We start from the raw sequence: 25,673 nt of genomic DNA on the forward strand, positions 1-25,673 counted from the left end.
TATAACCGTGTCTTTTAATTATATCTTGCTCTATAAAATAGGAATTATTTACCTAATGACCAGAAAAAGAGAGAAAATGGGTTTGTACCTTCGTTTGAGTCTGTGACAGTATTGAAACTTGAGAAGTTTGGTGTGGTTTTTTTTTTCTAATGAGAAGTTAAGGCTAGAATATCTTAAAAACGTGTCTTTGAGCAGTGAATTACTGAAGTTGATTCTGGAAGTTGCAAGAGACTGAACACTGAACACCAAGAAGAGGAAGCATTGTGGTGCAGAATCTTTCCAGTGTAGCTAGGTCTCCATTTTGGAGAAGGAACATTAAAGATGCATTGATTTTATTTTTTTTTTGCCATCTTGAACAGCAAATCCTTCAAGATTTAGTAGATCTGTTATGCCTTCTTGAAAACGAAGTCTAATCCTAGAAATAATTTAGATTTTGCTTGTTTTTTTTTCTTTAAACTCCAGTATGAAAACAAAGCATAAACTCTTGCAAGTCATCATTGAAGACATTAAAAAATGCCTCAACAGGAGATAGAGTGGGAGAGGTAGATACACGGTTAACTTGACAGTACTCTGTAGTGCAGGGCCTCATAAAAGCAAAGTTTGTATTTTATATAAAACTTAATTAACTGGCATCTTTGGTGAATATAAATACTTGTACTGTTTGAAGCTTGGTTTACTCAGGCACAACATAATGAAAGTTAAGGCTATGTAAGAGCAAATATTTTCATAACCAAAATAGTCAAATATTTTTTCAGCTGTCAAGCTGTCATTCTGTATTGTTAAAATTTTTAAAGTTATTTTTATGGTATTTTGTATTCATTATTTCGGGGGGGGGAGGGGGGTATTGGGGGGGGAACCCAAAAAAACACCTTTTCCATAAAGAAAATGCACAAACTGAATCATTGACTGTAGTGGAAATTTATACCAGTGGCAAAGTGTCATAGGCCTGCCTCATGCCCATTTTCCAAGATAAGTTCATAGAGACCTGTATTAGCATGTCCCAATATTTTCTGACTTTCACATGAAAAATTTTCAAAATAACATTGGAAATTTAAAGATGCAACAAAAATTCTTACTGATTGCTGCCTAGTCATTTTTGTCTTGTGTTTGTGTGTGCTGTGATGCTAATACTGAGGTCTGTGGAGGGAAAAGAGTAAGCCTATTATCAGTAGATTTACTACAGCGTTTGCTATGCCTCGGTCTAGATTTCCATTGCGGGCGTTTCAGAAAGCTTAGAGCAACTGGTCTGTAGCATTAAAGAGCACACTACAGATGTCTAATTAAAAGCTGTAGGGTTACTTTAATACAGAATTACTGAGCTCATCATATGGCAGGTGATGCGTCACTCTCATCATTCAGGATCAGAAATGTTCTTCCTTTCTGAGGAAGACTATTATTGCTTTGTTACTTGCACATGGCTTTATTCCGTTGCTGTATAGGTAGCAGTATATAGTATATAACTTACTGATATTTTAGTAAAATTAGCTAAATAGCATTGTGTTGACTCAATATAGTAGCAGCTATAGGTTTCTGTTTATTTACTTGCTACTGGCAGACTGAGGGGAAAAAAAAACGAAGCTGAAGCAGTATAGCATTCATTAACACTATAGTTTACAGAGCCAGTTGTGGTTTTCTCCATCTGCTTGGAGCAAGGTAATATCATGGTACCCTTACTTTAGGTTCTGTGCAGTAAACCTGAAGTCCCTTTCTCTCTTTTTTCTTTCTGTTGTTTTTTTGTTTTTTTTAAGCTCCTGGAGGGACGTAGCTCTTTCTCCTGTCACAATTCTTTGGCCCCTGTTGGGAATTTTTTTTCTTTCCAAAAATCTCTTGATCTGTGATTTTAATTCCTCTTCCTTCTGAATAATTGCTGTGCCTCTCTTGTGTACTTTTTAAACCTTCAGCAGAAAAGGGGGAAACTGTTCTTACATCGTTTCTGTACAATGTGCAAAACACCGTAGAAACTTGAGAGTAACCATCTTCTGTACTCTGTTACAGCTTTAGAAAGCAAGTCATACCATCTATTTGTAGATGCAGAAAATACCAAATTGACGATGCACTTCCTATTGTTTGAAGTACACCTGGACAGTAAATGCCACACATTTCAGTAAAAACATTTGCATTCATTTGAGAAAGTTTCTTACTTGATATGCTTGAAAGAACTTTTCATACTGTGACTGTTTGCACATAATGGTGCGCTTATTGCACTTAGAAATAGACTGCATAAAGACTTTTTCATACTTCCAACTGATATGTGTTGATTTTGTGTATATGTTAGTCAAATTACAGAAGTAGGGCTGTAGGATTCTCCAGTGAGAAAATTCCTTATTTTCTTCCTTAAAGAGAAGCTTACAGAAAATATTGGCAAACAGATTCTTTCATTGGCCAAAGGTATGCTAAGTAGGCATATCTTTATAGCGTATAACTACAGACTTTGTCTAATACGGCTTTCGTAAGACTCAAATGATAGCAATTTCATTACCACCATTTGAAGCGTGAAACTGAGTTATCGGTTGTGCTGTATCATATTTAAAGAACAGTATTTTTCATTTTAACAGTATCAGCACAATCTTTATTCTATTTTCGTGTTACCTTAACACCCTCAAATTAATATGTGTGAAGAAGGGATTTTAAGGTCAGCAGGCAAGAAATGCGTTCAGAAATCAGTAATGTTATTGACAGCACTATTTTTGCCTTGTTGCATCTTCCCTATAGCTTTAAGGATGAGGAAAAAAAGATGGCAAATAATAAATTGCACCATTTGAATGCATTAATATTGTCAGTGGATGGTTAATATATTACCATATGAAGTTTTAAACTTGGTCTTTTTGGCTGTAGTTGTCTTAAAATAAACATTTCTGAATACTATAGAAAAGCTTTTTTTTCTTTCCCGCTTCTGTTACCATCTTTGGTATATCCAAAAATGGTCACATGAATTTTGGTTAAAATTCTATGATTCATCTGTGGGCAGAAAATAAATGTGGAAAGCTTCCACTGAAAGGAAACTACTACAATTCAGGGATGCATTCAGGGAGAAACGTATCAAAGTACAAGTTTTTCAACATATTTCTTATGGTGGTTGTTTACGTGATCAGATGGTCAGACAGCATTTTAAACAGTCATGTGGATGAATTTTTCCAGAGGGTTCTTAATGGATATGAATTAGTTTATTACTTCAAAGAAACATATGAATACTTTTTTTTTTTTAATTAAAGGTTAAAACTTGTATCTGTTGAATTTCTGAGAGGGATTAAGGTTTTCAATTTAAGGTATATCTATAATAGCAAAGAAGCAAAGCAAGTACAGAATTAAAAAAGTTGACTATGAACATTTTTTCACGCAAGTCCAATGATAGATGCAGCAAATCTGTTATCTAACTCTACTGCTAAATAACTTAGAAGTAGTGATTCTTTCTCCAGCTAAAGATCTTAAACGTCATAGGTACTAACCTGGATTGAAAGACATCACACCACTAATAATATGGCTGTGCGTAATCTGCAGAAAATACAGGGGTTCAAGAACTGATTTTTGGCAAGGGGTTATTTTCAAAAACTGAATACCAGGTCTGTGGTATCCCTGTGGAATCTAATATTGCGATGAGCTTTGTTGAGGGGAACTTTCAGAGAGAGTTTTGAGACGCAGATCTGTAAAAATATAGTTCGTGTTCAGAATGTTGAGGGAAATGTACTGCATCTTAGATATGAAAAGTCTAGTTTAAAGTTGACTGTTGCAGGAGAAGAGGGGTTAGGTGACCTGATCTTTCAATTTCTATTAATAGTTATGAAATAAGAAGTTGGCATGCTGGCTAACTACAGTAAGCAATATTATGTTATGCGCTGGTGAAATCATGCCAAGGATGATTTGTAAGCGTAATATAACATGGCAAGACTTCAATACCTGTACCAGTTGAACTGAGGATCAGTTCTGATATTTGAAGGGGTAGGTTGCACTAAGTTGTAATATGGCCTTTCTTTTACTTTAAAGCAATCGGGTCTGTGTGATGCAGAGCTACAATAGCTTTTGGTTTTTTAGTAACAAAAATAGCTGAAGGTGATATAGTTTGAACTTTATTTAAATAGAAATTGCAGAAATTAAAGCAACTATAAAGTAGTTACACTTACTGTCTTGTTTAATTTTCAGTCTTTATCTGACTCAGTGGGAATCAGTATGAAATTTGTGTGGTCTCGGTATCAATTACTATTGACAATTATTTTTCACTCAGTGAATTTAATGGCTAACAGTAGTATAATGCTTTGCTTATTTTCATCTTTTCTGCAGTTTAGCATAGTAACTTCAGTCATAGCTTTTTGTTAACAAGAAACATGACTTAAAAATTATTACATTTTTGCAGAGTAAATATATAGGCTAAAGTGTATGCCTCTGCTGTCAAAGGTGATGATAAAGACCAGAGTTTTAACTTTGTATGTTATACATGCTAATTTTCTTTCCTTCATTATGTAGAAATGAAAATGTTAAACTAATGTAATGCCTATAATCAAGTCTGTCTGAAAAGAGCAATGGGATGTCATGCTTAGTCATGCTTTGTGTTTGACTTCTAATTTCTGTTCTACTATGAAGTTTAACTTGTGAAGGAAGTGAGCTGTGAGGGATATGCATAGGTCGAAATTGCAAAAATTTGGTCAAGCTAGAAATGACTTTAAAAATTCAGCCCCTTGCTGAACCGCTACAAAGTGGTAAATGCGTTCATTTAGTTAGATATATTTTGGCACATAATTTATGGCACATACATACAGAGAACTGTAGCTGTTTTGAAAGTGGTAACTTTCAGCAATTTACCTTTTGATAAGCAAGTCCTGTGTTGAGTAGGATTGAGATGAAATGAGGAGACCTGTTTTCTTTCCTTTCTCACTTCTATGTTACTTTCTAGGTAAATATAGAACTGCAGTAGGTATTTTGAGCACCAGTCCATGATCCTGTCTGCTTTACTTAACAATCTTGTGAGCATTTTTCAGTCAACAAATAGTTGCATCTTAGTCATAGCATAATTTGAACTTTGCTTCATCTGCTTTCTCCAAATTTTTTATTATTCACACTTATTGTTTACACAGCCTAATGGACGGTCTTTCCTTGATGTATCTGAGGATGAAGTAATACAAAATGTCCGTAAAGAAAATACAAAGCAGCCTGTGGATGCAGAAAAGAAGAATGAAAAGGTCAGTTATGGATATGAAATTACAGTGTCAAAGTTTACTGCCTGTTATTTCAGTATCTAGTAACTCTACTTGTGATTTGAAATCCTGATACGTCAGTTAAGAGACATAGTTCTTACTGTGAAGAGTACTAATCTAATTTGTGTTGGAAAGAGCTAAGTAGTATTTTCGTAACTTCTGAGATTGTGCCTTATCATTAAATGCTTGTATTAAGCAACCCCCCCTCCCTGCCCCCTGGTAAATACTGATATCTCTGTTCACCATGTGAAAATGTTAAGCCCACGAAAATTAGGTTTGTGTTTCATCTTTGCTGGCTTCTGTGGAGATGCAACATAATGATAGTATTGTTAAGTGACTTGTAAATGGTCTAACAATTGGGGGACTACTATTTAAAGGATTAAGACCATGTGCCTGTTTATTTCTTTTGTCAGATGTATCCATTAGTGATTAGAGATCTTAATTTCTGATGACAAATATGGGCTTTGAAGTCTGGTGTGAGCTTTTTGTTACGCAAATTGAACAGCTACATTAAAAATGTCTTTTTAAAGCTTGGTCTGTAGCTTTATCTAACAGGTAACCATACTAATGCCAATGTTATTTTGTGCACTGTGAGGACTAATATCTTCTAGCTTTATCACAAATGCTATCGTTTATAGGCAATGTGGTTACATTTGTGATAGGTCTTTGACAATAATTTTTGGCTTGGTTCTTTTGCTAACATTGTGCATGAAATTTTCCTACTCTTGTGGATGTCTGATTTATTTTCTTCAACAAAATGCATTTGTTCTAACCATACTGAGGAAAAATAAATGACTGCTCATAAATAGTCAGAAACCAGCAGTTGATTATTGTAATTTGTTTAGCTCATTCAAGCTTTAATTAACTTACTTGACTATCCTATAATAACATTTTCTTTTGCAGTTGGTATGTTGGATAAAAGACTGTATCCTGTTAGTTGGCTATAGGGCTTTAAACATCTTTAGGATTGGCAAAAAGAAAGACTTTTATGTGAAGTGGGTTTGCCTTAAAATTTCATATTGCACACTTCGTTCTCTTTACCATGTCTTGCATCAGATTGACTTTGTGGGTTGTTTTTCAATAACATAATAAAATGTGATCCTGAAGGAATAACTATATTTTTCTTCTTAACTTTCACTTTATTTCAAGCAGGTTTCCAAGTAGGTAAGGTGTTTAAATGCTAAACTCGAGCTTTACCTTAAAATTGCAAACATAGTGATCTGAATTTTAAAATGTTAAATTGAAACTGCAGCTCCAGGAAGTCAGTACCACTGTATGGATATGGATGGTTGTTCAACTAGTTATGTTTTTGTATCACTTTGGAGAGCCTTGGGCAAAGCATGATTGCCTCAGGAGTTGATTGTTACCCTTCAATTAAAAACATCCCAAGAACTACAGTTAACTTTACAGGCATCTAAGTATTTGGTTAAGCCTCTCAGGGCATCTGTTAAATTTGTAACATTGTAAACCTGCTAAGAAGATTGTAAAGGGTCCTGTGTTTGTGTCTTTGTATAGCTTGGGATGGGTGGTATAAGTCAATGGGTGGGATTTAAGAGGTACATGCGTGTGTGGGTGGGTGGGGGGTGTGAGTGTATGTGTGTGTATATATATATATATATCTCATCTACAACCTGAAGGATATAGTTTTTTTGGGGGGGAGACTTGAATATATGCTTTCAATCACACTCCCTGTGTTTCTGTATTAGCTGCTTCAGGGTTGTGAATTTCAGGCATGTTTTTTCAGGATGGTCATTTAGGTTGTATCCTCTTGTTCTGCTTTGGGGGAAGGGAAGCTTTGGGTAATGTCTGACTTGTGGCTGTTCATACACTTTGAATAGTTTCTTCCCTTTTTTCCATTTTAGTGACTTACGCAGTACAAGGTTTCTTTTTGTTTTAGTGTAAGGGACTGTGTCTAAGAAGTGACCCTGTGGATGAGATTGCAGGATGTTAAAACTTCATTGCCTATTTTGTTTACAAGCTCTCAACTGCCTTGTCTTGAATAGAAATAGGCAGACCATTAGGGATGAGGAGAAAGGGTCTGTTTTTCTATTGTTCTTGCATGGGGGACAGTGCATCTTAAAGACTTGAAAAATTTTAGTAGGCTTGCTGAGTTCCACATGTGCTCTTTGTCTGGTGGCAAAGCCAACACTGGCAGATTTCTGTATTGCAGAAGGTGACGCTTGGAATGAGTAAGCTTCAGCAAAATGATCGGCTTGCCTGCTCAGTAACATTTAACATCTCTTGCTGTTTCAGTCAGTTTGTTACCGAGGTGACTGTTAGAGCACTAAGTTTTGCAGGTGGTGGGAAGATCAGATAACTAATTATGGTTCTGGTTTCTCAGATCACGTTCTAGTAACTCACAAAAGTAAATACATTTTCAAGATCTGAATTCTTGATCTTTTTAAAAACAGTGTTTGTTAGTAACAAATTTATTTTTAAAACTGTTACTTTGATGTTTTCATGTCGCTATCTCTGTAGGAGCTAGTTATTTAAGAAACTGCAGTTACCACTTGGAGGAACAGTCATCTTAAACTGCTGTCTGGGAGACTTCTGAAGTCATTTCAGGTGTTCTCTTAGTGCCAGAGGACAGTTGGGTTGTTACGGCTTTGTGTGTGGGAAATTCTAAGGCTGCAGCTTCCATTCTCAGTGTAGCTGAAAATGGGAGATGGTACAAATTTACTAATCTTTCCTCTGCATGAGCTCCAAGAAGAAATTCATAACTGTTTTTCCTGCTGTTTTTTGCTTTCCTTTTTAATTCTTTCCTTAGAAGGTGCACTGGCAAATAATTTGGCTAAGAGTATGAATTCTTAGAACCAATTCTTCTTGTGTTGCCTTTGAAACCGTGCCTTCTCTTTTGGAGACTTTTCAAAAGTTGCATAGCTGGTGTGTGGGTAAAGGTAGTCTACTGGGTAAATAAATGAGATAATTCAGTTTGGGTGTATCTGTGTTGTGGGTCCCCTAGTGCAGTAAACCATGAGTTAACTGTTCAAGTCAGCTCCTTAAGTATCAGAGGTGTGTTGGCACAGCATTGCATATTTTTTTAATTTCTGGTGCTGCACTAACAAGCTGTACTGCTTTCAGTACCCATGTTGAAGCTACATGGTACTTCTTGGGCATGCTAACCCAAAGGCATATGAGCTGCATGCCATTGTGGGCCCATAGAGTATCTTCTGCAGCTGTGGTCGTAATTTATCTGCTACCTATTCTGAATTCCAGAGAGAATGTTGTACTTTCCTTGCACATCTAAGACTAGAAAAGCATATAGTTTGAACTTGGGGGTAAAGCTGGCAATTGCTGGTCTTACCCTGGCAGAAGCATATATTCCAGAAGGACATCCAGCATTCTTAGAGTATCCTTATTCAAATATTCCAGAGACAGTGAATCACTGAATAGTTCCCCTTATAGCATTTGAGTGGATAACCATCTTTCTTTAAAAAGTCCCTTTTTTTTTTTATTTTTCATTCAGGTTTATCAGGTAGTCCTTATACCTTTCTTCACTGGATTGAAAAGCTTTTCAGTACTGTATTTTCTTTCTAAGAAGGTAGTCAAGTCAATTTGCCATAACTTTAGCTTATCAAAAGATGAAACACCAAGGCTTTGAGCTACACACTCTCCCAATATCTTGGGTCATTTTTCATCTTTTTTTTCCTCAATATTATCTTTTAAACATTTCATATTGCTACCTGTTGCACCAAAACTGCTTGCAGAAGTAGTCGTCTCCATTCCTCTTCGTTTACCTCTGCTCGTGTAGCCAGGAAGACATAACTGGTGAAACCTTGGAAGAAAAACCCTCTGTATCTGTTGTATGGACTGTAATCACAGTTCCTGTTTTGAAGTAGTTTTCCAAGCTGCAGTTCTCTTACCCACTTTTTTTAAAGGAATCGCTGGCATTCTTTATTTCTCCATGTGTAACTTTACAACTGCTTCTGCACAAAACAGATTTTGCCAAAGTGGGATCTGCCTGCCAGACAGTTCATGCTTCTCTGTGACTGTGATGCCATCAGCATAGCTTCTTCCATCAGGCTTTGTGCTCTGTAGCATAAGTAATTGTTCCCCCCACCTTCCATTTATGTACTGCATAAGTTACTTCAATAGTCCTAACTTACATTTAGGAATTAGTATTAGTTAGTATTCCTTTCAAGAGACTGTCCATAGAGAGAGTTATTTAGGAAAATCTGTTTTAAATGTACTCCTGTATTTTGGTGGGGAGGAATTCTAAATCGCTGTGACAAATGATCACTAAGTAATTATTAAGATAATGTTTTATTTTTATTCTAGTCAAAGAAAAAAAAGAAATCAAAGGGAGATGCTAAAACGGTTCAGGATATGTCACGTCTAGATGGAAAGGAAGTTGATGAAGGTACTGAACATGAACACACACACACAAAAAATGCAATTAGCTTAAATGCTGTTTAAGATTTACTTGTATTTGCTTCATAAGGAAACACAAACTCATTTTGTCATAACTCCACAGTCGCATATTGTATCCGGAAATCTGATCTTTGAAACAGTATTTAGTAACTTCAACAGATTTTAAGTTAAACAAAGAATAAGAAAAGCTGTTAATAGCAGGGCCCTCATGTTGTTCACGTTTTGTTCTGTGAAGCAAAGTATTACTGCATTGCGTCCAGAAAAACTTAACTTTGGCCAGTTGTTCATGTGTTTAAACTAATGTTGAAGTTGACTGCCATGTCTGTGATTTCCGAACTAAACCTGTACTCAAACTTCAACCTGATATGAAACAGGCTAAAACTCTTTCCTTTTTGCTCTCTGACTTATTTAGTGATGTTTTTATTTGGGGGATGTTTTAGGAGCCTGGGAAACTAAAATCAGTAACAGAGAGAAGCGACAGCAGCGTAAGCGAGACAAGGTGCTGACTGATGGTGGCTCAGGAGAATCAAATCTCCAAGGGGTGGAGAATACAGTTACTGTATCCATTGAACAACTGATGCCTACACCATCGCTTCCGGTTGGTCTGAGAAAAAATAAAGGTATGATAGTCGATAGGTCTGTGAACATGTTCTAGAAAGATAACTTTACTTGAATGCTTAAATAGTGACTGTTTGGGATGTATGGTAGGTATGTTTGGAGGTGTAACTCACAAGGAAATCATTCCAAGCTATGTAAAGGTACTCATTGTGCAAAACTCCCCAGTTTTTTGAGCCACAATTTTGGGGAAGCTGAGAAGAGAACGTTCTGGAGTAAGTAGCTGAGACGCTGGCCTCCATGGTGGTAGCTTCACAGCTGCACAGGCGTATGTCCTGTTCCTTCACTTGTGCTTTGCTGACTCTGTCCTTTATGTTTCTGGAAATTTCAAAGGCACCTTCAGCACTGCTGCAGGCAGCACTAACTTCTTACCTTTTTGAACGCTTCCCTGTGGGAAGGTTATGCCCATGAGTTCTCTTTGCACATCATTCCCTGCTTAACATGTAGACATTTTTTCTAACATTGATTTAGTACTACCTGTGCTAAAGTGGTTCATAATGGTGGCGCACATCTGCCTGAGACTTAGTGATCAATTATTATAATGAAGGATTCAATAAGGAAATGGAAGCTTTAGCTTCTATGGCTGCTACTGTTTAAGAAAAAAGTTGCATGGGTTGGTTTAAACTGTGTGTAGGCACAGGAATTCATATTTGGCTGCAACTGAGAAATGGTTTAAGAAGATGAAAGAATCTGAAGACACAAACAGTTTAGCTTTCTGACATGCTTTTAATCTACTGATACACTTGGTGCTTTAATTAGACGAAACTCCAGCAAAGTGGCAAAAAGACCGAGCCTAGCAGCTGTCTGGTACCCTCTAACGATATATTGAAATTTGCATGCCTTGCCTAGTGTTTATATTGACACTTGTTTGAGTCTTGACTTGGGTGCATGGTTCTTGTCCTTGAGGACTAGATCAACTGTTTCCTCTTCCCCCCCGGCCCTGTCCATTTACACACATACAGCTTCACAAAATGGTAATTCCAACAGCCTACATACTCTGTGGCTAGCCACAGCTACTGTAACCACTCTAGCCGGAGTCCTTTGTGCATCATATGTTCTTATGTATCACCATGTACCAGACTAATCTGAAAAGAATTCAGCTGTATCTGGTGTTTTGAAGATAAGGTGGAAGTTAGAAATAGCTATATGTTTCTGAAATATTTGGAGCTGCCCTTTGCTTGAAAATGACAGCCTCTGTTTTAGATTTCTGCTCGCCATTCTTGGGGAGCCTGCTAGAGTTCTTTGAAATCTGCAGTTTCTTGAATTATAGTTTTGAGTTCATTCTGTCTGCAAAATAAACACAAATAATAAAACATAGAGGACTTTAATTTTATTCTGAAGTTTTCTGGTAATGTGTTGATTTACTTTGAGGTATTGATGGCTTTTTTCTGAAAATATCAGTGATGGATACTCTTTTAGAAGATTTTTACAGGTGTTGCTTTCTGAAAAAACTTACTCTAGCTCCATTTCCTCTTACTTCTTAATCAGGTGATGCACTTCTGAATGCGCAAGTTAGCAGCTCTAAGCCTGCAAAGGGGGAGCCATCAATTCCACAAGGTAAAAGGCTTTCATTATTACGCATCCTAATTAACTAGAAAACTGTTTTACAGAAGTGAAAACACAAATTGTCAGTGCAGGTTTTTGTGCGGTTACTGATCTGGAACTTTATTACACAGCTGGCTTTTATGGCTATGCAAATGTATACTTCTAAGCTGTAGTTACTTTTTAATAGGTTAATAGGCGTCTGTTATATGTAGAAAAAGGATTCAGTATCTAGAATTTTCAGCTAGATTACCTATTATACAAATTGTTACTTACAGAACAGTAAATCTTATTCTCAAACTCAAGTTAAAAATTCTTTATGCTAGCTTTTCTAACTTAGTCACTTTTTTGTGTTAGTGAATTAAGTATTTGCATTAAGAAAAACCTTAATATAGATACCTGCAAGGAGCTCAAACATAGCAGGCCTGATTATTGTAAAGTTTGCACTTGTTTCAGATTGTGTACACGAGTTACTTCTTTACATACTCCTTTGAGAGGCATATTTTAAATACATTTATATTTACTTACTTTCAAAATGTATGTTTATAAATAAACATACATGATGTTATATGTGTCATACACATAATTGTTTAAATATTTGGCTATTTTTAGACTGTGTTTGACTAGTGAATCTTAGCGGTTTTCTGATAAGAGATATTACTACAGTAATACTTAAATTAATTTGGCATAATGAAATCAAAATGGTTGTTTCTTACTCATAGCCAACATTAGTGTCGTTGCTTTAATGAAAATTATTCAGTGCAATTGAGTAAGTCAACAAATGAGTTGTTAAAAGCACCCACATCCAGAAAGTGAACTACTTTTCTGCTTTTGGAGAGCTCTGCTTCACATGCAAACTTCCTGGACCATAGCACAGAAGGAAGGAGCTGTATTCTTCAGAGATGTGTTATGGAAGGACAGGAGCTGATAATCAGGCTTCAGTGAGGGAAATTCTGACTGGCCGTGAAGAAAAAAGCTCTTCATAAGATTGCCCAGAGATGCTTTGAACTACCAGCCATTAGGATTTCCAGAACTTGAATAAAGCAGTGTAATTTTGAAGTTAGCTGTGGTTTGAACAGAAGACGGGGAACTAGGTGACTTTGAGAGATCCCTTCCAATCTTAAATATTCTGTGAAATCTTACTGGTCATATAGAAGGTAAATATTTGTGATGGGAGAGTAGTGAGATAAACACAGAATAATCAAGCTCCTGCTTAAGGACTTCAGCTGTCTTTTTGCAAGGTTGCAAAAGAGTTTTTCTATCAGCTACACTTTGGTTTCTGTCTCTTTGCTATTTTCTTGTTGCCTTCCTGTAAGATGTGATATTACCCTTAAAGGACATTGACTGACACAAACAATGTTAGTGCTGTGGAGTTGTATAGAGAAAGGGCAGTGTTTTTAGGTACAGCAATAGTGACCTTACAGATTTGGAAATTTTTTGTCTGACAAAATCTAGGCATATCTCACCTAATCAATTCCTTGTGGTGAGGCTGTCTTGAATATGGCCCGTTCATGCTGCCTGAGCTATGAGTTCATTTAAGGAATGAAGTATTTAGTCTGTAGTTTTTGTTGGCATATGATACCGACTTACTCATGCATCAGCATGTGCAGATATTTCTTAATCGTTTGTAAATGTGAAGTTTTTCTGTTGTTTACATTGCATATATAAAAAGAGAGATAAAGAGAGGATTTGATATACAGAGCCCTTTAAGAAAGATTTGTGATATATAGGAGGTCAGGCTGGGTGTACCAGGTGACCATTAGCCTTTATGTTTTATGGGGGCATAAATTAAAAATAATTAGAATTTTTGTAATGATCTTTTTGTCCCAATGTACTATTGACTCCCCTCAAAGTATACATTAAATTTGCTGCAACTAGTAATTCCCTAGCAGGGTAGACTGTTGCAGATAGACTTGTAGTCTTTTACCTTAATGTACCATAAAATATATTGCTTACAAATTCTTTTAGGCGTGTTAGCATGATTTTCTTTTCCTCTAACTTTGATGGACTCTATAGTCAGTATGATAGCTGTGCTTTTTGCAAATACTGTGTAGTGTTTGGGAACCTCGTTCTAATTCTCTCTGCCTAGAGAACTGCTGTATGCAGCAATGAAACAGAAATTATTCTTCATTTAGTGCTTTGAGCTTTCCACAAATTATCAACATACTGTGTAAGAGAAATTACCTGGCAGTGTTGGAAGCACCCCCACCCCCTCCTATTTCTTTTTTTAATCTAGAGGGACTGGTTCACTAAGGTATCAGCCCTATAAAGAAGGGGATGCAGGAAGGAGAGTGCAGTTTGGTGCTGGTTTTTCCTCACTCTTCAAGTTAGTAGACAGATGGTGCATATCATCTGAACTGGAAAATCAGCTGAGACAGAGCGCAGCTCTTCTGTATCACACTGGTGTAGCAAAGCTGCTATTAATTTGTACTTTTTTTTATTGTTAAGTCTACATGCATGTAAGTAATATTTTAATTCTTCATTCAGTTCTTATTTTATATAATGCTTTCATTATGCTTGTGTTTAAGTTTCTCCAGCATTGAGTGAAAGCCATACAGTAAATGGAGGAAGCTGGAATGAGAAGTCAGTAAAAATCTCCTCACAGATTGGTGTAGGGGAGGAGAAATGGACATCTGTTCCCTCAACTGCAGCTGGGAAGAGGAAGACTGAGACATCAGCTTGGGGCCAGGACACTGGAGATGCTAATGGAAACGGAAAGGACTGGGGTGTAACCCTGGTGGGCAGGCCCTGGAAAGAGCGTTCTTTGTTCAGTCCTATTGGTAAGCTATTCCAAAGAAAACTTGCTTCACTTAAGCATTTTTTTTACATAAGTTTATTTTTTAGTAGTGAATCTCTTCAAGACTTTTTTCAATATATAAACATAAAGCTATTTGAGTGGTCTAGTGAAATGTGAACTAAGCCATTTCTGTTTACTCTAAGTTCTGATGGCTTAAAATCTAAGTCTCTGTTTACAGTTCAACCGTGTTCTGGAGTTTATCTGAAATAAATTTTTTTCTGTGAAGGAATCAAATTTTTATATCACTTTCCTAAAATTCTGAAAGTAATTACTAAGTTGTTTTGAAGTGTAACTTCTTTTTTAATGAATGTCTCAAAACCCAGGTCATAAGCTTATTCTGTTGATCCAACACAATGAAATCAACTGTGTTTGGTTTTGGCAGATACTTTTTTCAGCTCCAGGCATGAAGATTGTTCAGCTCTCGTGACATTTAGTATTACACTGTTTTTTCTCATTAGAAATTGTTTGTAGTCTTCTCTGCTACCATTTTCTGCCTTGATCACTTGTACTGTCCATAATAATAATGGAGAAGAGAATTCTTCATTTCTGTCTAGGCAACGATCTTCAGCTTATTAGTAGATGCTGTAATTTGGTCCTTCCCACTGTTCAGTCTGTGATCCTAGTCTCTTCTGGAAAGCAGTGTTCCTTTGTAGTGAGCAACATTGCTTTAGTCTAGACCCCTTTAATTTGTCTCACGTATCTCCAAATGTGATTCCTGAGGCTGGACCTGCTATACTATTGGAAGCTTTACTGTTGCCAAGTAGAGGCAAAGGGCTTTTTTCATATTTCAGTTAGCTGTATGCTGCTGTATATTCTAATAAGGTAGTTGTTAGTGACTGTGACCAGCTTGTTGGTTTTGTTACTGAGAATACATCATGCCTGACTAGGCTGACCTGGTAAAATTACTAGTTTTGTGGGTGAGGGGAAGGCAGTGGACATCTCTTACGATGACTTTTGCAATGCTTTCAACATGGTCTCTCACAGTGTTATTGTATCCAAGTTAGGATGGCTGAAAAACTGGTCAGGCTTAAAAGGTAGGAATTAGGGAGTCATACTCTTCCTGGAGGTTGGTAACAAGGGGGATATCACAGGGCTCTGTATTTAAAACTGTCATATTTGTCACCTTTATAAATGACCTGGAGGAGGCAACAGAGGGTCATTCACATCAGATTCCCAGATTACACCAAACTTGAGTGGGGATGGGGGAACCAGTAGATACAGTCTGGATCAGGGGGCCATCCAGAGGGACCTAAACCAGGTGGAGGAACAGGCCAACAGGAACCCGAGGAATTTCAACAAGGACAAATGTGAAGTGCTGCACCTGGGTAGGAAGCACCCCTGGCTGGGGACTGACTGTCTGGAGAGCAGCTCTGTGGACAAGGGGTCGTGGTGGACACCAAGCTGGACACAAGCCAGCCATAGGCTCCAGCAGAAAAGGACACCAACAGTATTCTGGGCTGTATTAACAGGAGTCAGTAAATTGGGGGTAGTGGTTATCCACTTCTTGGACCACATCTGGATTACTTTGTCCAGTTTTGAGTGCCCACTCCTCCAGTTAAATAAATGTAATTCTAAATAAAAGCTACTAGTAATTTTTGTTTAGAATCACTTTCTAACCAGATATTTCTTTTGACACATTAGTGCCACTGATTATTTCTGCTTATTTTCTACCTTAGACTTAACAGTCAAGTATATCTTAATTTTTAAGCAGTATCTCCTACTTGTCAAAAACTGTTCTGAACTCAGGTCTGTTCTTTAACATATATGCAATTTGCTCCAAGCAAGGTTTCATCTACAGAGTTAATAAATAATGCTTTTTAATAACTTAAGTGATTGCAATAATGTGAAGAAGAAGAATAGTATGGAGCTCAAAACAGAATTTTATTTTCCTTTGTGAGTTTATATATACAAAGGGCTTTAGAGGGAAAAAGATCTTAGAAAGCTTGAAATTTGTTTCAGGCTGAGTGTTTGTAGAGTCACATCTGTATCAGCACTAATTGCCTGATATAATAAGCAAAATAATGCCCTGAAGTTATGTGAAATGTTAACATTGTCAACTGTTTGGAATGTCCGCTGTTTTTCTGGCCCTATTCATAATTAAATAGCTAACTTTTTCAACATTGCCAGCAGTGTGAAGTTCTCTTTTTCTTTTTTTTTTCCTCTTTTTTTTTTTTCTTTTTTTCTTCCCTCTTCCCCACAGCTGCTTGGAATGTGGATGCAAGGATTAATACCTCTGAACAGAATTCTGCTTCTTTCTCTTCATTTGGATTAACTCCTGGAGTTTCTGGTATGTATGCCCTTCAAAAGATTTTTCCACTCTCTTCTGCTCCACCAGGTGGAAATAGGATTTGCCAAATGTTATTAAGATGTATCTTTCTCACTATTCTTTGAAAATAGTACCAGTAACTGGAAACAGGTGGAAGACACATTTTACGAAATCCTAGAAAGCTTTTTTGTTATGCTGAAATTATGCAATAAAGTAACTTTTGAATTGATGATCAAAAGCTAGATCAATAAGAAGATGATACTTCTTGGTTAGCCTTCCAGTTTGTGTGTTGAGTCTAAATAACGGGCATGAGAAATTGCTCACTGTTGCTCAAGTTGGAGATCTGAAGATGGCTTTCTAGGAAAGTCTGTTTACCCTGATCATCCGGGAGATGTGTTATTCGACGGCTGGGTTTTTCCCCTTGAAGGAACTGAAGCACTACTTTCAAAGTATGCTCCATAGGCAGGATTTGAAGTCTTGGGTCTTTTTTCTGTATGATGGGTGGAAGAGCTGAGCTCCAGGGTTTTCTTTTTTTGAAGAGTGAAATTGCTATAGAGTGCAAACCTGGCTTCATAACAAATCTTGTGTGTTAAACTACTGACAAGTGCTACAGTGATTTATTATGCAATAAGGGGGTCATATGTCAGGGTTTCTGCTCTTGCTTGCTTACTGCAGTTATCAAATGAGCTTGGCATGTCTCTTTACTTTTAGGAAGTAGCTGGCCAAGTGCTTATGCACTTAGGCTGTGTTTACTTGTACTGCAGTTTGTGGTCTTTGAACGGTGGAACTCAAGCTCGGTGTCCTACGGCTCACAAGTACTTCATTCTTTGTGCACATCTGAGCCAGGATAACAAAGAAGTTATAAATGCCAAGGTCTAATTTATCAGACTTTCCAAAGAACAGTTCACTTAATGAAACCTTGTCTAAAGAAAAAGAAACAACAAAGTCTTAATTGTGCAGAGTGTTTTAATAAAATAACATTTCCCAGGGAGCCACTTGAATTCAAGTTAAGTCTCTAGGCGAAAACTTAAGAAAACGTAGTTAATAAAGTAGGACGACTTTATTAACTGATATGAGATCCATCTGTAATACCACCGTTCCAACTTTAATTTAGAGAGAAGCGTGAAGACAGTGAAGTATATTTGTCATCTTTGCACATTAGCTAACAATGTTGTAATGCAAAGTGACCACGTGAATAAATACTTACTTCTTACTTGTGACTGGCTAGCAAAAAATTAGAGTGTTTTCCTGTCAAGTTTCCTGTCATCTGAGGTGTCTTTTGCAGAGTTGCTTATAAAATAGAGACACCCGGGTAGCTATGGTCCTATTTAAACTTCATTTCAAAAGTAACGTCTCATCATAAAGAAATATATTAATTTCTTTAAGTCTCACAATTAAGTTTTTTTGGGTTTATTTTTTTATTATATGGTTTTGAAATGAGAATTGGATTCTTAGTAATGAATAATTCCTATATCTGAATGTAATTGACGAGGTTTCTTTCTAGTACTTTCTTCTTTTAAGCTTCTGCCTGTAAGAGTTCTTACTGATACAGGGTAATAATTTTACTACCCATAATATCTCATTGTATTTTTCAGTTTGAGGAGACTACTGTAGGCTTTATAGACTGCTGTTACTCACCCTTCTTATCTCTTTTCCATATTCTTCCCCTGACTTAGTTTTGTCTTCCTTCTTCAGTTCCCTTATTTTCTGAATATATCGCATTTTCAAGAGCCTTGTAGTTTTCCTGTCCTGTGCGGTCCTTAGAATCAGGCTTTTTTCCTTGAGCCCTTCTGTCTTCCTTTCCTACTTTGATTGGAATTTCTTTACCAAGAAAATTCAGAAAGCTTGTTAACTTACAAGTACAATTTTATTTATTCCCTTTCAGGATCCAACAGTGAGTCAGTTTCTCAGGCTGGTACTTCTGATTTTCAGTGGGATTTAAGTCATGCTCAACCCCCTGTTGATGACGAATGGTCTGGGTTAAGTATGTTCCTCTAAAATGTTCATTAACAAAATTTTATTAATTACCGTTACTTTAAAGTGTAGTTGCTTATATTAGCTACTTGTACTAGCCAGTTTCGAGCATCTGAATGAAAACCTAGAATGTTTCACTTCTGTAAGGCTAATTGACGGTTTGAAGAAAATGGGAAGAAGTATTTTGACGAATAATAGTAGAAAATGGTTAATTTTTAGGAAAAATACCTGGATATTGAAACTCAGAAGTGAAAGAGCCCATACACTTTAAGGTAGTTCTGGCTTTTGCCAGAAAACCTTGGTAATCAATTAAAACAGTCTTACTGCAAATTATGAGAAATATCTACTGCCAGTCTGCAAAAGATGTATTTAGACTGTATTTGAGCTTTTCCATGGTTGTACCTTACTGAAAACTTAATGTGATATAAGACTTTTGTATTCAGTGTAACTTACTTTCTCACTTAGCAAATGTTAGGAAGTTCTTACACGTATAGAAAGCCAGATGCAGGATAGATAGAAATCACTGAAATTACTTGGGAACTGTAGTGGTTTTTACTCGCCCCTTTCCCTTCTCTACCAATTTTAAAATATTCTTTTAGTTTTTGCCACAGTCTCTCCCTAAACAGGGCTGTAGTATAATAAAGTTACAGCCATTCCTAAATATTTACTAGCGAAACTGTACCTGTGAAGAAGACTTTCAGCCTTAAAACTGCCTTGTAATTGATAGCTTTATTCAGTCAGATATAAAAATGTTCAAGAAAAACAGTTTAGTGCCTCTCATTACGTCGTTGACCTGAAAAATTGATCAAAAAGTTGACCAGAAAAGCTGCTTTGCATGTTACCTTCTCTCTAAGAACAACTTCTTGTTTAATGACTGCAAAAGTGGAATGGAGTGATGCAGTCCTTGATTCCACCAGTTTTGGCACAGCTGCTCTGGTATCAGATCCTTTTGAAACTTATCTTTTGTCTTTCATCTGGGTTAAGGATAAGGGGAGCACGCTTAAGTTAATCATTTGAAAGTAATCAGTTTTACATATTATCAAAAGCATAATTTATTCACATTTCTGCATGTATGAATGTTTATGGCTACAGCTTCTGTTAATAGACTAATTCAGTCATAGATGTCAATTAATTAAAGTGTACACTAAGAGAAGTAGGGAAATACGGAAGTGTAAGCCAATGTGATACACAGATACACCTTACTGCATTATCAGGTTCAAGACAAGGAAATAAACTGTATCTACAAATACTACTAATTTTTACTACTTATAAAAAATTGATTTTTTTTTTCTTTAAGCAACTAGTGAGAGGGTAGTATATAAACAGTAAAGTGTTATGTTGGGCAGTAATTGTTTTTTCAAACCAGTAAATTTTAGTGTCGAAACTAAGTGTAATTAGGTAATATTTTTATATGAAAGCAAGAGGTGGAAAAGTATTACAAATAATCTTAAGGTCTTTTAGTGTATTTCTGGTTTCGTAATGTTTGCCAGTAAATTTAATTGGATTTATTACTGCTTTTCATTTTGACTTAATTTGCAAATGTTTAAGCTGAATCCCTCTGTAGTTGGCAGACCAAGTGTGCCGCTTCTCCTTCAGTTTGGCATATATTGAGGGTGAGAAACATTTGTGATGTTAATATAAATGTGAAATGAAAGATGATCTTTTACAAGGTGTTCTGTTTTAAAATGGGCTTGCTGTAACTTTCTACTAAACAGTCTAAGGCTTAGTTCTTCCCTATGTATATTTTTAATTTTTATATAACTGAGACTTTAAATCTGTCATTCCTTGTGTGACAGCATAAATAAGTGCTATCATAAAAAAATGATAGCAAAATGGAGTAGGGACTTAGAGTCTTAGAAAAAATAAGGTTATTAAAAAATGTCAGTGTTGCAAGATGACTTTTGGCTCGGTGAGATTTACACTTTCAGATATATGACTTGTAAAGGATTCTTACTAAGGTAAGATTGATCACTGTTACAGTTCATCTTAATTCTTTTCACAAACTAGGAAGGTTTAAGACAGAGAACAACTCTTAAATTTGTCCCAGATCATATAGTCTAGAAAAATGTATCTCAGAATGCTTTAATTGTATCTAGCTAGCTGCTGCTGTGAATAGTTTGTAATCTAATTTCTCTGTAAAATAACCAAGTCTTACTCACGGCTTACAAAAGTCTTCAACCTATCATTAAAATATTTTTCCTGTACTTCTGAAAAAATGTAATGAATATCTATATCTTGATATCAAGAAGTGGGTTTTATGCATAGATATTTTTTTCTTCATTTTTAACCTGTCAAAGAGCACCTGTAAAGTAAGGAGACATTCCTGAAAATCTTTTTAATCTTTGCAGATGGACTTTCTTCAGCTGATCCCAGCTCCGATTGGAATGCACCAGCAGAAGAGTGGGGAAACTGGGTAGATGAAGAAAAAGTTGCTTCTGTTCCTCAACCTGAAGAGATATCTGATATTCAGAAGGTAAAAGGTGATATTTTCTCCTTAGCCCCAAGACTTTGCCCTTACCATTGCCATTTCTTAAAGTAACTAAAGGGTAAAGGTAATCTTGCATCTCTCTTACACTGATAAGAGTAGCATGATTGTGTACACAGAGCAGGAAAATGCTGAATGTTGTAATTGAGAAACTAGAAGCCACTTAGCTCCATGTGAAATCTTACTGTCTCACCATAGTGTAAGGATTACTTCTTAACAACATTTAATTCTCTGTATGAAAAACAGCATTTCCATGCCACCAATACATGGTGCTCTGTTGCCTTTTTTTATTGCCAACTCCTGTACCGATATTACCAGATAGCATATAAAGAATGTGGACTTCTTAAAATGAACTGAACGGATAAGATTATGTTCATTTGTATTTTTATATGCAATTAAATTCCTTATAGCTGTTAATTTTTGCTTAGTCTATAGAAGGCATGTTTCATTGTCATCTTAAATGCTAAATACCTTATAGCTGTTAATTTTTGCTTAGTCTATAGAAGGCATGTTTCATTGTCATCTTAAATGCTAAATACCTTATATTCCTGTATGAAGGCTTCAGATAATGAAAGAGAAAAAGCAGAGCCAATTCTTCAGAGTTCTACAAGTGGCAAATCCAAGAAAAAGAAGAAGAAAAAGAAGAAGCAGGGTGAAGAAGCTAACTCTCCTGCACAGGTAAATTTAAGAAAATCTGGATACTCTGAAAGGCAATTGCGAACAATTCACAAAATCATCCTATTTTTGTATATTAGTGTCTTAAGCAAAAATTATTTTGGGGAAATGCGTTTCCTTATGGTGTTAGATTGTCTACTGTTGTTTCTCAAGAGTTAAAGTAATCCTTCTCTTACTAGTATTTCCTTTAACTTGGAAGTATTCCATGTTTGACTTGTGAACACATCATAGTTTTGCTGGATTTATGGAAAGCATGGAATATGTGGAAAGTATTTATCCTGAATTTTTTATTTTATAACAAATTAGGATTCTGTGTTGTAGGGATGCTTTCAGGAGGAAACATGGGAAGCCTTTTCCTCCTGTCTTTTGAAATACAGCTGCCGGACGTAGTTAGCTAGGAGAACAGGAGAAATTGAAGTTTTCTCTTAGGCTGTCTTAAAGTATGATTCTATGAGATCGTAGTAATTTTCTGAAGTACTGTTGTAGCTTGATTTATGCAAAAAGGTAAGTATCAACGCCTTGAACTCAGTAGGTGGAGCTACTCTGTGAGTCAGACTTGAATGAGGTAAGTAGTATTTGCAAACTGAGGAGGGTTGGGGTTTTCTGTGTTACTTAAATAGCTTTTGAGGAATTACACTGAAACAGACTTGTAAAAATAGCAAAAGCAGATTGCACTTCGCTTGGCAATTGAATCACGTTTGAATAGATGAAAACAAGTACTTTTAAAGCTTTTAATAGCTCATGCTCAGAATACGTCCTGCTTCTGCTTGTAGTGACAGCCATTCATAATTTACATTCTTTACAAAATGTTAAGTGCTCAGTTGAATCGGACTAGGTCAGTTGGAGGGAAGGGGAAAGCGTTATTCTTGCTTTGGATTTACTTTTTATGATTATCATGTTTTCAGTCTGAGATCTTATTGAAACAATTTTAAAAGATTAAATTCCTATTACATAGAATTCTCTTAGTTGTCTATATTGAGGTGGATGCTTGTGTCAGCTTGCAGTGTTTCTTTCGAGGCAAATTCAAACAGAGTACCAGGACTGCAGCATTTTTGTAGTTGAAATCTGTCGTGTTCTGATATCTGTAGTGACTGTAAATGTAAGGCAAGATTAATAGGTTATGGTTAACAGGCGTTTGCGGAAGTCTTGAATGGATCTTATGGTCGTGGAGTGCATTCTGAAATTTTTTTTTTTTCCCATTGCCTGTGAGCTGCCTTTTATGTTGTATATGTCAAATGGAATCCTATGGTCCATATCAGCATAATCAAATTCATTTATTCTTCCCGTTGGTCTCCAGCCATATTCTGATTTTGTTACTTTTTCTTTCGGTCCATCAGTCTGAGATCAACAGTTTAAAGATGAGAATTTCTCTGTATTAAATTTTTATGGAAAATTTGGCGGGGAGGGGTTGGTAATACATCACAGATAAGTTATCCTTGTAATAGCAGTTTAGTAATTTAACTTGACAATCCAAATTCGGACTCACTTAAAATTTGTATATTTATCCTCTGAAAATTTAACATGTTCATTTAAACAGCGTCATCTTTCTCATTGGTTATACTTAAGCGTTCACAGTCATATTTGTTGACTTCAGTGATTGTCAGGGCAATGGAAGCTACCTTCGGAGCTAGATGTAAGGCAACATATATTCTTTCCTGTCAAGCATCAACACACTTAGGCTGTGAGACTGCGTTTTCACAATGTTCCAGGGGAAAAAAGCGAAGGAACGATTTTCCAGAGGTATTTCCAGCTTAAAATGTGAGACCAATGTAGTAGGACCTAGACTGAGCGTTCTATGTACTGTTCACCACTACAGGGTTCTTCTTGTGCTGTAAACTAATGTAACTACTCTAATTCCTCATGTAAAATGAAAACTTTCCACCATGAGAGTGTTTAAGGAGTAAAGGTTGAGACTCTCGGATGCTTTGGATACACTTTCAGTTTCTGTAGCAAGAGGTTTATTTTACAGCATCATGGCAGACTAAACTGAATGGCAAAAATATTATGAAACCTTTACAGGTTAACATGCAGAGCTTGCATTTAAAAACATTTTATTCGTAACAAAGCACAGAATTGAGAGCAGTCAAGTCTCATCGTGATGCTTTTGCCAAGTTTTTGGAGTAACTTCATTTTAATTTTACATCCTTAAAATTTCACAGGACTGTGAAGCACAGTTCATTCAGAGATTGGGATTTTTGTTAGTAAATTGCATGACTAGTACTACTTTCTGGGCTTTATTGGGTTCTACGGGTATTTTCATGTTACATTCTATAAATTTTGAATGTTAGCATGGGCTAATATTAGCTCACAGATTTATTTTTTTAGATAGGTTTTCTTAGTTATAGAAACTGATTATGGCAACAAAACAGATGTGCAGGGAAGAAGAGTCAGAACTTTACTGCAAACACAGGCTCTGTTTTTTTCCCTCCCACTTCCCCTTTTTGTAGGATGCTGAAGAACTGGATAGAGAAGCTGGAGAGGAATTTCAGGAGGATACCTCAAAAGTTCAACCACAGCAGGAAATAGCTTTTTCCTTGAAGACCATAAGTACTAGTGAACCAGCTAAGGTAGGGATACAAAATTTGGTTTACGTTACAATTTCTGATTTGGAAGTTCTCCAAGTCCATTGAAATGTTAATTTGTGTTGGTAAGGTTACAGTAAGAATACTGCTCCAGGCTATATGCTTATGAATATAAAGGTGACAGAGGTTGAGTTTTAGATGTAGGTCGGTTAGGAGCTTTAAAAGGAATATCTACTCTGAAAAGCAGTATCTTCTAAATCAGTGGTCACTTTCATGCCTGTCAAATTATTTTCTTGTTTAAATATTTAAGCAATAGTTTAAAACTTTGAAATCTGGAAACCTAAGAACTAATAAGTTTGAGTGCAAGACTAATAGCATATTTTACTGTTTCATTGCAACTGAATGAGGTGTTACTACCGTTATACTCCGACTTAAATGCAGTCTAAATTTGATTTGTAATGACTGTGCTGAGCTTAATGTTAACTGAATGAGAAAAGTTTTTATTTGAAACAATTCACAAACCGACTGTTTGCTTCAGCTCACAATTGAAACAAATATTCTAGAGAATACAAATTCTCTTTAATCATTCTCCAACTAGCAGCTTTTCTAGATACTGTTATCCTACAAGCATTGCGTTGTAGGAAGAAGTAAAGTATTTAATACTTCTAGCGGTATTGGTTTTGTGTTCCATAAAGAATGAACAATACAAGTGAGACAGCAGTTTGGTACAACAGAGTATCTGTCAGAATGTTGAGTTTTACTTCGTAATTGCTAAGCATTTGTTTTATAAAGGTAGTAGGTCTTAAGATTCAAATGAAAGTATCAATAGGGAATCTTTTATAAGAGGCTGCAGATCACCAAAGAAAAAGTGCAGAAAGTGTTTATTTGAGAACACGTGCCTTGGAAAGCATATTCAGACATACTTTTAGCTTATTCTAAATATCCTACATTGAAGTAGAGCTTTTATTATAATTGTTTAATTTAGGTTCAGTTTAAGCTTTACTCAAGGTTAGCAACAGCTGCCTATTCTGACTAGTGCAAAGTTGGTTTTTGTAGGTTTTTTTGAAGCTGTATCTGAAAAAGACATCTGCCTGTGTGTGCAAGTAGCTTTATTCCTGGCAGTGTGTGTTTTTTAAAAAACTTAAATGTAAATACATATTTTTGTGTTGGAGGCCACAGTTGAAAACATGTAGACAGAAAATTCATACTTGGGTTGTGACATCAAGGTGGTTTTTATGAC

The 25,673-nt window shown here is 36.1% G+C and overlaps 1 protein-coding gene across 2 annotated transcripts in view; it reads left to right on the forward strand.

Annotated features, from left to right (window-relative positions):
* MTDH (metadherin) overlaps positions 1-25,673 on the forward strand; it is a 33,984-nt gene that overhangs the window by 1,976 nt on the left and 6,335 nt on the right. Inside the window, exons 2-11 of one of the 2 annotated variants that reach the window (XM_074577491.1) lie at positions 5,067-5,171; positions 9,465-9,546; positions 9,998-10,177; positions 11,661-11,729; positions 14,243-14,494; positions 16,712-16,798; positions 18,663-18,761; positions 21,100-21,224; positions 21,795-21,914; positions 24,359-24,478. In XM_074577491.1, coding sequence (XP_074433592.1) covers positions 5,067-5,171; positions 9,465-9,546; positions 9,998-10,177; positions 11,661-11,729; positions 14,243-14,494; positions 16,712-16,798; positions 18,663-18,761; positions 21,100-21,224; positions 21,795-21,914; positions 24,359-24,478 — 1,239 coding nt within the window. The remainder of the gene's footprint in view (positions 1-5,066; positions 5,172-9,464; positions 9,547-9,997; positions 10,178-11,660; positions 11,730-14,242; positions 14,495-16,711; positions 16,799-18,662; positions 18,762-21,099; positions 21,225-21,794; positions 21,915-24,358; positions 24,479-25,673) is intronic. The other variant, XM_074577492.1, reaches the window with a different exon arrangement.

The sequence above is a fragment of the Larus michahellis genome, chromosome 2, assembly GCF_964199755.1.
Source record: "Larus michahellis chromosome 2, bLarMic1.1, whole genome shotgun sequence".
NCBI lineage: Eukaryota > Metazoa > Chordata > Aves > Charadriiformes > Laridae > Larus > Larus michahellis.